This window comes from Hemicordylus capensis, chromosome 6, assembly GCF_027244095.1.
Source record: "Hemicordylus capensis ecotype Gifberg chromosome 6, rHemCap1.1.pri, whole genome shotgun sequence".
Classification (NCBI taxonomy): Eukaryota; Metazoa; Chordata; class Lepidosauria; order Squamata; family Cordylidae; genus Hemicordylus; species Hemicordylus capensis.
In genome coordinates, this window is record NC_069662.1 from 142,859,741 (window position 1) to 142,875,492 (window position 15,752).

A 15,752-nucleotide genomic window follows, 5' to 3' on the forward strand; every position below is an offset into this window, starting at 1 on the left:
ATACAGAAATAGAAGTACAAAGCACATCTGGTGCATAATTTTTAAATGTAGGACATGCAGTCCACAGTGAAACAACTACCTGCCCCACTCACAGACTTGTGAAACTGTGGCTGGTCAATCTGCTATGAAGGTAACTTTAGACTCTTGAATATAAGAAGTAAAGCAAGACTGTAAGTAAATAACCTGTTACCTCCGAAAAATCATTCCTTTGGGCCTTTTGAATAGCTGATTCTGCCATCCAATTTCTGAGCACATACCTAGGATTAATGCCTGCAACCAAAAAGACAATTGCATACAGAAGAATTAGCAAGGGTTTTCCACTTGATTTAACTTACTGAAATCCACATCTTCCTTTGTGCTAATATACCAAAGTAATTAAGGATTTCAAAGGACTGGCAGTTAATATGAAGAAAAGTTCAAGTTTACAAGCTGTCATTCATTGTAATTTTATTATCAAGAAGGGCTAGGATTGAGCACAATGTTGCCTGAACAGGTACAATATGACAACTTTCTCCTGTGTTGCCTGGAGTTCCTTTGGCTGCTGCTGCTGCTGCAGGTGCTTGTAGATGGCACTGGCAAAGGCAAGAAGGAGTAAGTAAGGCCCAACTAAAAGCCACTGTAAGGCCCAACTAAAAGCCACCTAAGGGATATCTGGTCCCTAAAGCACTGGGATCATGAGAGCAGCCCTAAGTGCCCGGCAACAGAAAGCATGTTTGTTATATCTGATGGGGACGTGGTCAATGGTTATGTCTTACTCAGCTCATTATAAATGGTGCTATAGCTGCTTTAGCATTATGTCATTCTTCATAGTGCTGCCCGATATTTTGTCAGGCAGTAAAGGGTACTCTACATGCACCTTCAGGTATTCAAATTCTATTTTTTATTATTTATTTATTTGTAGAACTGGAAAAGGTGCAGAAGAGGGCAACCAAGATGATCAGGGGCCTAGAGCACCTTTCTTATGAGGCAAGACTACAACACTTGGGGCTTTTGAGTTTAGAAAAAAGACGACTGCAGGGAGACATAATAGAGGTCTATAAAATCATGCATGGTGTGGAGAAAGTTGTATAGAGATAAATTCTTTTCCTTCTCACATAACACTAGAACCAGGGGTCATCCCATGAAATTGATTGCCAGGAAATTTAGGACCAGCAAATGGAGGTACTTTTTCACACAACGCATAATCCACTTGAATTCTCTGCCCCAAGATGTGGTGACAGCCAATAACCTGGATGGTTTTAAGAGAAGTTTGGATAACTTTATGGAGGAGAGGTCTTCCAACGGCTACTAGTCGAAGAGCTATAGGGCACCTCCAGCCTCAAAGGTAGGATGCCTCTGAGTACCAGTTGCAGGGGAGTAACAGCAGGAGAGAGGGCATGCCCTCAACTCCTGCCTGTAGGCTTCCAGTGACATCTGGTGGGCCACTGTGTGAAACAGGATGCTGGACTAGATGGGCCTTGGGCCTGATCGAGCAGGGCTGTTCCTATGTTCTTATTCATTACATTTTTATACCCACTGAAAATGTCTTCAGGCAGTTTACAAAATTCTACTCTTTCTGTTTCTTCAGAATACCCTCGGTGTTAATCAACCCTGTGGCATTTCTGTATGTATTTTATATATTCATTTAATACATTTGTTCCCTGCTCTTCATATAAAACCTTTCAGGGTGGTGCAGATCAACTGCAGTGTAGACTATCTCCCACCCCTCCCACCTGCAAGTTTATTTATTTATTATTCCATTTCTATACAGGCCCCTCCAACAGCTCTGGGCAGTTTTCAAAACCAAAACCAAATATAGTCATTTAAAAATTAAATTTAATGCCATATAAAATCTAAACAATTCAAACACAGTTTAAAACAGTTTAAGCAATTTTAAAACCCTGGAAGGCCAGACCAATAAAATAAGTTATAAGGGCTCTCTTAAAGGCCAGTTATGTTTCTAAACCATAAATTTCTGTGGGGAGTGCATTCCACAACCCAGGAGCAGCTACAGAGAAGGTCCAGTCCCGAGTCGCCACCAGACACACCGGTGGCAGCTGGAAACAGACCTCTCCAGATGACCTCAACATGCGGTGGGGATCATAGAGAAGAAGGCATTCTAAGGTAATCTGGACCTAAGCCATTCAGGGCTTTAAAGGTAATAATCAACAAACACTTTGTATTTTGCCCGGAATCAGCGGTCAGTGCAGCTGTTTAAGTATTTGTATTTAAATTGGTCCCTGATCTGCATTTGTGAAAAATGTTGTGGCTATTTGCCCTTTTGCACTACTTTTGCCCAGCTTAACTTTTCTGACATCCATGCTGTATACTACATTTCTAGATTCCAACACTAAAGCTCTATAATGTCCTTGCATATAAAAGATAAAGGATACCTGTATTGCACCTGGACAATAAAGACACGAGACATCATTATGGATTACAAATAGGGCCACAATGTTATTAATTACAAATAACAAGAAGAGAGAGGACTGGCACTGCACCCCAACAGTGCAGTCCCAAAGACTCACTGCTTATGTATCAGCCAACCGTACCTAGGGCGAGACACCTCCACTCCAGGCAGCATCCAGCCTAAGGCCACCTGCTGCCCATCTTAGCCCACTTAATGTGCAGGCACCTGCAGTAGGATTCACCATCCTCATGCTGGAAAGCCTTAGAGGTTGTTGATTCCATTAGCAGGTTGGAATTATTTTATTTATTTATTTATTTCATTTGATTTCTATACCGTCCTTCCAAAAATGGCTCAGGGCGGTTTACACAGAGCTGGTTGAATTAGCCATCAACCAGCGCTTCCTGAGCTGGAAAGCCTCTAGGGACTGGCAAAGACTCCTCCTTAAACCAAACACGTGCCTAAAAGGTGCTCACCAGAACTCAATTACCCAAGAAACCGCACTGTACCTGCTGTTGTGACCAAGGAAACCAACCCAATTAACTAACTAGGGCATAAAGTGTGAGGTAGGCAAAAAAAGCCCCCTGAACAAAGCCAATCTATCAAAAGTCAAAAATCTCCTACCCAGTCCCCAAAAGGGCAACCAGAAGAAGCCCACACTATAGCCAGGGATAGGTGGGAGGGATCGCTTCCTGTGAAAGGACTAAGTTTGGGGCGGGCTGGAAGCAGCATCAGCAGTCCGAGTCCTGCCCCCCAACGGCCCTCCAGCCAATGGCTAGCCAACTCATGCGTCGTTCCTTTCCAAAGCATGGGGCAAAAAGCCCACCCCACCCCCCCTACAGCTGGAGAGGAGAGGACCACTTCCCTAGCATGTGGAATATGCAGAAAACCCCAACACTTAATGTCTGAATGAGTCATACCACACATTTTCAGAGCTTTTTGCAGTGAAAACATGCACGTGAGTGTCTACCCATTCCATTAAGTGGTCTTCTTCAGCTGCCAGCAACCTTGACTATAGAAAGGTTGCAGTGGGCAGAAGATAATGATGACTCTCTTCACAAAATTCTATTTTTAAGAACAAGAAGCACTTTTCTCTACCCCACAAGCATTCCACAGGGACATTATTGGGTCAATCCCCTTGGCAAAGAGAAGTTTCATAATGTAACTGTTTTAGCAAGTATCTTAACATGTGATATGCATGACTTCTACAGCAGTATAGACAGTTTCTCTATTAGATGCCATGTTTAACTTCCAGTGCTAACATATGATACTCAAAAGGTGTGTGGTAATGGTCCCCCCTGCATTTTTTTCCCTGAATCTGAAATGTAAAAAGTGGCAATACGCTTACTGACTACTATTATTTATATACCACTTTTCAACAAAAATGTTCTCAAAGCAGTTTATGCAGAAAAAGAATAATGATAATACAAGATGGTTCCCTGTCCTCCAAAAGGCTCACAGTCTAAAAAGAAACACAAGGCAGCCACCAGCAGCAGCCACCGGAGGGATGCTGCACTGGGTTGGATAGGGCCTGTTGTTTTCCCACTGCTAAATACAAGAGAATCACCGCTTTGAAAGATGCCCCTGTGCTTAGTTAGCAGGGAGCTATTTCAAGCAAGTTGGTTAGAAGAAACCAAGATCAGCTGGGTCTGGCATTATAATCCTAGTTTATTTTCAACCTAAACTGAAAGTAGCCTGGAGAAGACAAGACTAAGGGAAGAGATATCTATCTTCAAATATCTGAAGAGCTGTCACATAGAAGAAGGAGCAGACCTGTTCTCTATTGCTCCTGAGTGCAGGACCAATGGATTAAAATTACAAGGAAACAGATTTAGGGTGGACATTAGGAGGAATTTCATATTAAAGACACCCCCCCACTCCATTTCTGGTTAAATGATTCTTATATAGCATTGCTTTTTAAATCACCCAGGTTTCCCACTCTTATTATAAGTAAAAGCTTTTCCCTCCCTTGGAAATTTGTCAAATGAAGAAAAGTAGCAACAGGAAGATGGCTGCCTTTCAATCCTTCTAAATGAAAACATGCAGAGAAAATTGGTCAGGAATGACCACATAAACAAAAGGCTGGGAAGAACATCTTGAATCGCAATCAAACGTTGTGGCAATGAACATGGCGGCAGCCATGTTTCCTCTCTAGCATGCCGTAAGCTGATTAGTAAGTGAAAGTCAGACAGAATCTGAAAATGAAGCTGCCAAATCACTAACCCACTCTCTATCCACCAGAACAACAAATGCTCAGCCAAAAGGGGGTTTAGGTTGAATCATGGGATCCATGAAAATTCCTGTAAACAAACTTAAGACTTTAATTATCAAGTGCATGAATGATAATATTGGAAAGACTTGTAATTTTCTTCTGCAATTAAAGTAGGGATGTCAGCATCAAACTAGTTCCCCCTTTATAATTAACAGCCAAAAGAATTCTTACTTGTTAAATCAGCTTCATCACTTAAATCCTATCTTATTTAATATGGGGCGAATGCTATGAGAAATTAAATCAGCAGTGTTTCACAGTTCTGTTATTTCTAGTTTGAAATTTATGGCATAAGTGTCCCTGGCTAAATGTTCATTTTGTTTCAATTGGCCTCCTGTTAAAAGCAGCAACAACAGAAATCCCAGTTAGGGGAACTCTGGTAACATTGTTCTACCTAAGAAGATGTATTCAAAGAACACAGCCTAAAAAGAAAACATTGACAGCCTAAAAAGGAGCATTGACAGAACCAACTCTAAACCCTTCCAAGACTTCTTGGAATCCTGTTGGATCCAATAACTTTCTTGGGTGGGCCAACCTAATAGGCCCTTCACCCCTGCAGAGGTGGGTTGTGATTGCAAGTCCTACCTTAAACCACATGGTAGTTAATTATAACATACAAACTGTTGGAAGTTAAGGACTTTGTGCTGTTTCTTGTCTCAAAGCCATTGGAGGACAGACTAGTGAGTCAGAGGGCTAGAGGGTCAAGACATTGGTCATCCCTTCTCTACTGTTCTGACACTATCCCTTTGGAATATAGATTGCTAATCTCAGGGACACTTCCTCTCTCTTCTCTTCCTGTTCCTTCTACCTTGCAACATGCAAGCAAGCTCCTCTCCCTGCACCATGTGTGCAGAGAAGATGCAGAATCTATCTGCATGCAGCTAGCTAGCTAGATTAGAGATCCTAACTCCTCACTTTCCTATCTAGAATGGAGTTCTCTAATCAATGTCTTATATATTGATTTGAAACTATGAACTGGCTCCAAGTTACTTTACTCTCAGCATACACGCATGCCTAACTAAATCCGCTGTGTTGTGCCTCTGTGCACTCTGCTATAATTGAAAAAGGGTTTCTCTACTAGAGAGAATTCCCAACACAAACAAGATGCCTCATGCTCAGGGGCGTAGCTATAATTGAATGAAAGTGTTCAAAGAACATGGGCCCCCAGCTCCTGAGGGCCCTCCAGCTCCATCCCTCCCTATTTTCTTCATTGTCTCCCTCACTCTCGGGGGCCGCCCAAGAGAGGGATGAACACAGGACCCGTCTCCCCTAGCTACGCCCCTGCTCATGCTAGGGACATTCATACTTCTAAAATTCCATCCTTGTGAAGGTCATCTCACATTATGTAACAGCATGAATGAGTTGGTATCAGTGTTTCCTGTAACGAGGATTCTCAGATGTTGCCGACTACAATTCCCAGCATTCATGGCTGCAGTGGCCTTTGGCTGAGGATTATGGAAGTTGTAGTCAACACCATCTGGGAATCCCTGTTATAGGGAACACAGGTTGGTATCTGAATTTATGTTTCTGTTCATTCCCTGTTCCTTTTTTTATCATGTATTTTAAATTGTAAACCATTATTATAAATTGTATATGTACTACATTAATAGTTTTAGTCCTTTTTCCTCTTATAAGGGCCTTCGAAGTGGCTTATAATTAAAATATGCCACCTTGAGTGCTTGAGAATAAAGGTATGTAAATATGGTGAAATAATCTGGAACTCTGCAAAGCTAATCAAGGAAGATAAGACCACTTTGTTTAAATATGTGTATACATAAGATGATACGTACAGTACATCCGTGGTATTTTGGAACAATTTAAAAATTATGAGGAAGAAAGCCAAGAAAAAAGGCTTTTAAAATAGAGTTAAAATAGTACAAAATAGCAAATTAAAATTTGAAAAGGCAGCTTCATCATTGAATCAAGAAAAGTGGATTAAAATTTCAGCCATCAATTGTTACTAAAAATAAATGTGCTTAAAACATTGATGTTAAGCTGAATGCAGGAATAATTGTATGCTGCTAATATGAAATGGGAGATCAATGCCAGCCACAGTCCACAAGTCTGCCAGATTAATGTCCTTATCATCATGCTTAAAATACTGTTATACTTGAAGACCAGCAGGGCAGATTAATAAATCTTAGTGATGAAAGGCAAATCTGTTTTTTGCTATCTCATATGGTTAGCAGCATTAAAAGGCACATATAGCTGCAGCATAGCTATTGCAGAATGAGGCAGGTTTTCCCTTTTCAAAGCTTGTTTCTCAAATGCTTCCAAGGCTGACATCCAAACTAACAAAGCATCAGCTCTATGTGAGAAGAAGCACTAGCGCTGCTGATAGTTTTTTACTAATACAGCACTGAGCACCAGCAAATCAGGCATGAGGGATGAATTTTGATGACCTTCCCTTCTAGATGTGCTTGTGCTTTGATGGTCTGGATGTCAGCCTTAGAAGTACACTTTGCATGTGATACACGCAGGACATGTGATCTGTACTGAGTTATGACTCCATCCTTCCTATGAGCCAACTTACATGAGCTGCTTCTTTCTGCCATTCGCATTACATTTTGTCTCTGGGAAAGTGACCACCTGAGCATTCCACCAAGGTCTTTGTAAGAATGGGAAGGAACGCCATGACATTTTGAAGATGTATGCCCAGCTAAAATATGAGCAGTCACACTTCACCAATAGGCAACATGAAAGCAAAATGTGATCTGGCTGAAAACATAATTGGGCCACCACAAGCAAAATGGATTATGTACCTGCCCAGGTGGCCAAGTTTCCAGTGATGCTATAGAAGGCTAAATGGTAGCACTAGACAGAACTTTGGTTTTTAGATCTCTGAGTCCTAGCATCCACTGCAAAAGAGGAAATTGACAGCAGTAGGGTTGTGAAAACAGTACCTCTCTCTACTACTACACATACTTATAGACAGCTTTTCAACCAAAGTTTTCAAAGTGGTTTACACAGAAAAACAAAGTTAAGTAAAATGGTATTACTTTAAGCAGGTTACAATGAAACTGTCCTCCAGTTCCCAAGCCTGTTCCTCTTTCCGCCACAGAGGAATTTTAAAATCCATGCTTTCCAGCAGGATTAAAAGGCACATGCTTTCCAGCAGAGCTGGAACTCTGTTCTAAAGCAACATGTGGCTATGTGCCATCACAACAGGTCCCAGACTAAGGTCTACTTCACACTTAACATTCTTCTGCCTGGGTGTACAGAAAAAAAGCATACTTTTGCATTTTTGAGATGATAAAAATTCTTGACTTGACTCACTGGTCATTCTTCTGCTTCGTTCAGAATCTGAATCACCTGGGTTCCTATACAACACACACAAAACAGAATAATGAAGTTCATTTTGTGCCACTTGCTTTCTATGGACATTCCATGTGTCTTTTTTTAACAAAATGCTCACTGTAAAACATATGAAATAGTTCCCTCATTTAATTAGCATAGCTGCTTGCAATTCAGTTCTGTCCTTAATATTTTTTCCAAAGACATCATTCACACTTACATTCAAAGGGACACTAGTTTACAAAATAAGTGTATTTTCCTACCTGTTTAATCTCAAGAGGTACATAGCCACCCAGCTGGGGAATAATTTGTGTTTAGCCATGTCCTGCAGAGCCCATAATTCCTACATGAAAAGGATCAATGGAATGCTGTTACTTAAACACAAATTTAAAATACAAAAACCTTCATGTTATACAGGCAACACAAAGCAGTAGTCTACGCTTCCAGAATATTTTTGACAATGACTGACTGAAGCTTCTAGCACTAGATTAACAAACATCACTCCCCCTTTCCCCTCCTCACCCTCAGGGCTGTGAGGCAAGCCTGGTGCACCTGGCTCTGCATGAGCTCTTGCTCCCTGCCTCATAAAGCTGCAGAGAACGTGGACCACTAATATTTAATTTAAAGTGCCATCAAGGGTTGCTTGCAAAAAAACATTTTGCAAGCCACCTACCCCAAATGGGCCCTCTTACTTTCCTGTTGGCTCTTTGAGAGTCGCAGATTCTCATATAAAACAAAAGCACCCATTTATCAGTAGTGCACAGTACACCAGAGCACTGAAGCACAGATAGGTACAGAAGGTCTAAATTCAGAGACCAATATATCAGATAATTTTGAATTCAAAGCGTAAGAGGAAATAACGTAGTTCTATAGCTGGCTGAAGAGGAAGTGTTCTTTGTCCCATAATGGTGTGAAGGGACAAAGCAAACACATGCCTTAGTTACACAGTCTTAGAACTCCTGGTAATTTCAAAATGTCCAAGATGACTCCAGCAGCATGGCATCTTGGGGTTCTCAGCCATTACATTTGCCCATTGCACAATATCAGGAAAAAATGGTGGCTGATATTCTTCCCAGTGCTACAGCAACGGAAGTCCTGTAGCATTGTACATATGCTTGCAAGTGAATAGTCCTTTAGGAGTGGGGAGAGACCAGTGAAGATTGCCCCGCCCCCACTTTCTGCTGCTGCTGTGCTGCAGAAGGATGAAGCACAGCTAGGCTCCAGCCTCCTTGTGACACCGCAGGGCTTCTTCCGTTGCCATAGCACTGTGGAGAATGTCAGTCTGTATCAAAACAATCCCACTTTCAGAATTAGGAAAACAGTGCTTGGCCATCCCTTGTGATGTGAATCCATGTGAATCCACTAGAAATGACAAAAGGTAGAACTTATGAAAAACCAGTCAGAGAAGCTCATGCCTCCATTTTCCAAGCTAATGATGTTAGTCCAGAAAGGATAGAATTTCTAATGTTCACTTATCAGAGGAAATGTCAAGAACTCCCTCCAAAGTATTTACAGGAACTTAAGGATAACAGAGCAAAAGTCAACTAGGCAGGATGAAGGATTTGGAAGAAAAGAGACAAGCCTTGCTGCCTGGATGACAGGCAATGGAATCCACATAATCCTGACTGTTTGATGGTTGCAAAAAGGAACTTTGTCCTTTTAAAAAAGAATAAATTAGTGCCAAACAGGCCACTGTGATTCAGTTTCATTACATCTATATATATATTTCTCCTGGGTGTGCCCAGGAGAAATGCGTCCCGGCAGCCCAGCTGATTGGCTGGGCTGCGGGGCGCCTGATTGGCTGGCGCACCCAGGAGAACGGCGGTGGCGGTGGCCATGGCCAGGGAGCCAGGCGGGCCCAGCCGCGGAGGCGAGGCAGCGGGCCTGGTCGGGCCCGGCTGTGGAGGCGAGGCGGCGGGCCTGGCCGCGCTGCAGGCCAGGCAGCTGCGGCAGGCCAGGCGGCGGCGGGCCCCAGCCCAGCCGCAGATGTGAGGTGGCGGGGGCGGCCCGGCCTGCCCGACAGCATGGTAGTGGTGGTGCGGCGGGGCGGGGGCGGCCCGACCTGGCCGTGGCGGCGGAACTCGGCACTCGGCCCGGCCGCGGCACTCAGCGGTGGGCCCCAGCCCGCCCGACAGCGTGGTAGTGGTGGTGCGGCGGGGTGGGGGGCGGCCCGACCCAGCTGCAGTGGCGGCACTCTGCCTGGCCGCCGCGGCGGCACTCGGGTCAGCTAGTATCCTTTTTATTATTTCAAGCATTAAAGAAGGCATAAAATATCAACAAGAAAACAACAGGAAAGCAACATGCTGAGGAGATTGCATGTCCTTTAGGGCCAAGAACTTTGGCCTGTGTTTGTACGGTGACCTTGGAGATTAGATCCCTAGGCAAAATAACACAAAATAGTTTCTCAGAACAAGAAACAAAAGGAAACAATTGAAAAACAGGAGGGAATTTGGAAGCTTGCCTGTAAGTGGAAGGAAAGCGTACAAGTATATTGATTTGGGATATACAAATGGAAAAAAGCTGGTTTTGGCAGAAGCAAATTTCTAGCATAGAAGAAGATGGGCTTATTTATTATTCTTGCAATATATGTGCTGGATTTGAGCCACTAGTTCTCTCTGGAAAGAAGTAAGAATTGCCTGCAAGGGAACATAACTTGCCACTGGCAAATTATTTGCGCACAGAAGGATACTGGCTATATTTATTTATTTTTTATATATATATATATATATATATATATATATAAATTACTATTTTAAAGGGCCATCTTTTAACAAAGCAGAATATTACATCTGGCATTTCAAGCCTGTTATCTGGGACTAAGTCCAAGATTATGGTTTTCTACCTTTGAATTAAATGTTCTTCCTTACCTGCCATCAACTACAACAGACTTGTTCAACTAGCACATATTTATTGATATGTTTTTATTCAACTTTTAAAAATAGAGCTCTTCACGTGCAAGTAAAATAATGAAAATGAACATGCCAGGTTGTATGTAACAGTGATGTAAAGCCTGTACATGCCTTACTTCACATAGGCTGCACTGACTTGATTCAAGGTTTATTTGAATCTGCCTACACTGCTGATGTTCAGAAAACTAAAGCCCTATTCAGACATTATATTGTACCTGCATTCCAATTTCTGTACATAAATACATGTTTTTGTGCAAATGACTACACACCTGCGTTCATTTTAAAAGTGAATCTGGGTACAAGTTCTCTAAAATACAGGATACAGAGAGGAAATGTTCTGCTGTACCTGCATTCAGCATAATATGTGAATAACTGCACCTGTGTACACTGAATACACCGATAAATCATCTGAAGCTGTTGGCTGGTCTACTGGATTACAATAGAGTGGAGGGGTCGGAACAGAGTCAGGACTGAGCTATGCTAGGCTCACAGTTTGTTACTGGAAATAAGTTAGCAGATGATCGGGTCAAGCTGAGTTAATAAAAATAAGGTTTCAGACCCTTAGAAATTGTGTCATTGTAGTGTAATTGCCATCATTGCAAATAATGTTATTTCTACTGCTTGGACTCCATCTTGGAAACCTCTCAGATTCCTGAATGCTTTGCTGCCATGGAAACAGAAAATGAAAAAGCCCACAATGGAATAGGCAGCTGTTTTACTAAACAAAGCCATCCTCTTCTTCTTCAAAAAAAAATCCCAAAACAAAACACAAAAACCTTAAAATCTACCCTATCCTGTTTTTAGCAGCTTTCATTTTTAAAATCTGAGTGCCCTACTTACACAATTGAATCTTGCCATTGTGATCTATACCAGTTTAAAGGCCACTGGAACAGAAATGGTTACAAGGCCATTCCTAAAATATGATGGATCAGTACCTTAGGAATGCTGAGTTTCTTCAACTGGTCTTCTGAAACCTCACTGAGCTGCCGAAAAGTCATCGTGAAATCAGCTTTTTTATCTTCCATGAGCTAATATACATAACCAGATTTTTTCAGTGTTACCTTTTGGTACTGTGCCAAAGAGAAGTTCAAATATTTAACCAAAGAAAGAAACTCACTTTTAGAAGGAATGCAATCAAATAGTTATCATCCTCACTGTCACCCAAAAGACCTAATTTTGCTTTGAATCGTTGTGTAAAGCTAAGAGGAATGAAATAAATGTATTAATGTTACAAAACCTGATATGTCTTGGAAATATTTTAAATGCAAAACCCTTATTAAAAGATGATTTGCAACAATTACATACCATTTATAATACTGCTCAGGGTATCCCTCAAGTATCTGAGAAGCACTATGAAGAGATGTGAAATGCTTCAGCAAGAAAAATTAGACTTGCACAAACCTTACAGTTTTCTATGCTGTTTGGGAATTGATTTTAACATCCCAGAGATTTTATATGGTTAATCTGAAGGGAAAAAACCCTTTGCAACCAATTTTTTAAAAAAATTTCCAAACACATTTAATTAATTATATACCACCTGACTCCAAAGGTTCTAGGTGGTTTACAAGAATAAAAACAACAAAAACAAATAAGACAAACTGTTAAAACAATTTAAAAAATATATAGTGGATGCCTTTCACATTTAATGTGCTGCTGTTACTGCTGTTTTATCAATTAACTGTGTGTACAGTATTGCACAATCCAGCACACAGAGGTTAGGAAATGCTTGACTCTGTGCTGTTTCTCTAGGTTAGCTTAAATCATATCACCTTCAGGACTAAGCCTATTCACTTAAAGGAAGCAAAGCTGCAAGGTGAAGACCAAAGGACCATTGTCACTGCCACAATTCAGGTCCATTTGAAATGGTTTAAGTCTTCACACAAAATGTGTTAAGAAACTGAATGGACTGTCACTAGAAAGCCTCTGTCCATATGTAGATGCTAAAGGGGTGTGCAAATGGTCACCAAGTGTGCCATCTCCTTCTGTGGAGCAAGGCTTAATCCAGTATGAAGTTCTCTCTTTCTTTCTTAGAAAAACTGATGCGACATTGCAAATGGAAAGGAAGTCTTTTGCGCGTATAATATACAAAGATATTGAGCTCAAAAGCTTTCCTTTTCGTTTGCCTCTCCAAACTACTGCTGGACAACATTCAACAGGCAAACTTCTCTCTGGAATATGCCTGGCTGATGTTTCTGTTTTGTCTTTCCGGTTTGGAAGACAGCAGCAAAACCAAGTGCAGCTTATGAAAACCCTCCCATATCTGGCTGTTTTACACATGAGTGTCTTTGGGGTGGGTGGGGGTGGGGTGGGGGGAGGCATTCACTTCTAAAACATTGTTTGACACCCTCCCCCAATTTATTCCAAAGAACTATCTTTCTATTCTGCACTATGCTCATTAAATGTCTCATCTCACCAACTCTTTTAAGTGTGAAGTCATTTTAAAGGAGTTCTTACAGCTTCTTTTGTCTGGGATCCAATAAAGGGTTTAAAGCCTGTAACAGCTTGTTCAGATTAAACATTCCAACATTTGCCTGGTTTCCTATTTTATACCGCCTTTCATCATCCGACATGTTTGGGACAAAGTCTGAAACAAAATGGTATTTTTATACAACAGAGTATACAGAACAAACAACCAGTCTTAGAATATTTAGATACACTCATTGTTCATGTTGATTAAAACTACCAGAAGTATTTCAGGCACTAAAATATTGAACCTACAGTACTCTAACACAAAGATATTTGTTTACATTGGATTAGCCCAAGGTCTGATACTTGCCAAAGGAAATAAAAGAGCCTTAGTTTGCATATGCCAGTGTATTTTATTAATTCAAATGCAAAATAGATATTTTTATTTTAGGACAACCAAATCTATGCTACTCTGACCAAAGCTAGTGGCTGACACAGTGAGGAAAATTATTATTTTTTTTTAAAGACAAGTTAGGCAACATTTAATGTCCTTTTAATTTCAATGGAATTCAAAGGAATGCCAGCCAGTATTGTTACTTTAATTTATTTAGGTACACATTTTTGCTCTTCGCATAAGCCTTCTATTTTATCTTCTGTTATCAAGATGGGGCTCCAATATTCAAAATATTCCTACAGCTACTGGTCGTCTTTGGGAATCCCTGAGCTTGGTTGCTTCCTGTTGGCTCAGACTTGTCCAGGCAGAGATTGTTGTCGCCCTCTAACATCTTCCTCCCAACTCATCTCTGGACTTTCTGGCACTAAGACAAGTCTGTCAGTATCTGTAATTTCCTTTTACTCTCTCTCCACTCCATCCATTCCTCTCCCTTTTCTGCCACTCAGTTTTCTATGAGGAAGTTGGGTGCTGGCTTTCTCCATTCTCTCTAGTTCTCTTGTCCATGTGCTTTTCTGGGAATGAAGGAGCATACCAACCAAAGATGAAGGATGGCTTATAAATTGTCAAAATAAATTAAAAAGGGAAGCAAAGAATGGACTTATTCACAGGTTGGGTTCCTTGATGGTTCCAGTCCTCACATCTCCTACTTCACTGGCTAGTCAAATCCAGCATCACACCAATTCTAACCAATCTCATAGCCCTTCTCCCTTGCACCCTCTTGAATCCTGTCTGCCCTTTTCCTACTCAAATGTGTGTAAATCCCATAAATCACAGAAACAGAATACAATATGCAGTCTGAGAGCATGCATGAAGATGGAGCTAAATTGTGCAAGCTGTTCAGAACTCAATATTTTACATCCAAAAAATAAGTAATTATGTATTCACCTGGGTCATAGGAATCCATAAATCCAAATGGGCCATAATCTATAGTTATAGATAACAGGCTGAAGTTGTCTGTATTACACACACCTGAGACAAAACAAAATTGCCATCAAAAAACACAGTGTCATGTCCTAGAAATGCTGATTTAGCAAAAATGGAGAATATGCTGAAACCTCAGAAAGGTTTCTTCTGGGGTGACAAAACCAGGCTCAGCCTTTTATTTTATAGCTAACAGGTAGTTCATTAGAATTAACAACCTCTACCTTAGTCTTTGATATTTCATCTAGTATGAGCAGCAGACCCCGTGGACCTAGGAGAGGAGTGTGGCGATACATAATATGCAGCCTGGGATTTCCTTTCCTTCCTGGTCAAATTGCTGCAGGCTCCCCATTGTCAGAAAGTGCCGAAAGGCATCATCTCATACTGTGTAGGAGGACGCAATGGTAAACCCCGCCTGTATTCTACCAAGAAAACCACATGGCTCTGTGGTTGCCAGGAATCAACACCGACTCGACGGCACAATCTTTCCTTTCCTTTTCCCCCATTGTCCCATACACAAGCGTGCACATACCCCTTTCACAGAGTTCAAAATAGAAGAGAAAAGGCAACAGTCTGTTACGGAGCCTTGGGCAGATGCTATCTAGCACCAGCAAATGTTCCCTCCTCCATATGCAGTTTTGCAAAGTTTGCAGTAGTGAAGGAGGCGAGCTAGAAAAAGACTGCAAATACCATCATGGAGCCTGGACACACAGCCATCTTTTTGGTCTTTGGGATAATCTGCATTCCAAGGTGGAGATACACATCACTAAGTTGCAACACAACTTTTGAGTGCTATAAGTGTTGCTACATAATACAAGTGGGGTGGGGGGAGAGAATTCCATACAGATGTGTTGTTTTCAGTAGCAACCTCCTGTTCCCCATAAAGTTCTGCCTTGAATGAAAAGTAGTTTTTGCAATACACCTGGACTGAGATACTCTCCCTTTTTCCTACTAAAACAGAAATTCTCCATATCTTGGTAGAAAAATGTGGTGCTTTTTTGGTTTTTTTAAAAGGTAGTTATAGTTTGTTGTATTTTGTTGCATAAATCTCAACGGCCCAAGTGCTGTGAAGCAGTAGGTGGGTGGAAGGAGGACTGCACGTTCAGCATCCCT

General features: G+C 41.4%; 1 protein-coding gene across 9 annotated transcripts in view; it reads right to left on the reverse strand.

Moving 5' to 3' along the window:
- Window positions 1–15,752, reverse strand: part of LOC128330086 (protein adenylyltransferase SelO-like) — a 52,265-nt gene that overhangs the window by 3,258 nt on the left and 33,255 nt on the right. For 4 of the 9 annotated variants that reach the window (XM_053262371.1, XM_053262370.1, XM_053262362.1 and 1 more), the window contains 8 exons: window positions 14,604–14,687; window positions 13,313–13,442; window positions 12,164–12,208; window positions 11,976–12,057; window positions 11,794–11,886; window positions 8,213–8,292; window positions 7,890–7,975; window positions 191–270 (listed from right to left, as the gene is read on the reverse strand). In XM_053262371.1, the coding sequence (XP_053118346.1) occupies window positions 191–270; window positions 7,890–7,975; window positions 8,213–8,292; window positions 11,794–11,886; window positions 11,976–12,057; window positions 12,164–12,208; window positions 13,313–13,442; window positions 14,604–14,687 (680 nt within the window). Of the gene's footprint in view, window positions 1–190; window positions 271–383; window positions 573–1,797; window positions 7,514–7,889; window positions 7,976–8,212; window positions 8,293–11,793; window positions 11,887–11,975; window positions 12,058–12,163; window positions 12,209–13,312; window positions 13,443–14,603; window positions 14,688–15,752 lie in introns of those variants that run through there. The other 5 variants (XM_053262363.1, XM_053262365.1, XM_053262368.1 and 2 more) reach the window with 5 other exon arrangements.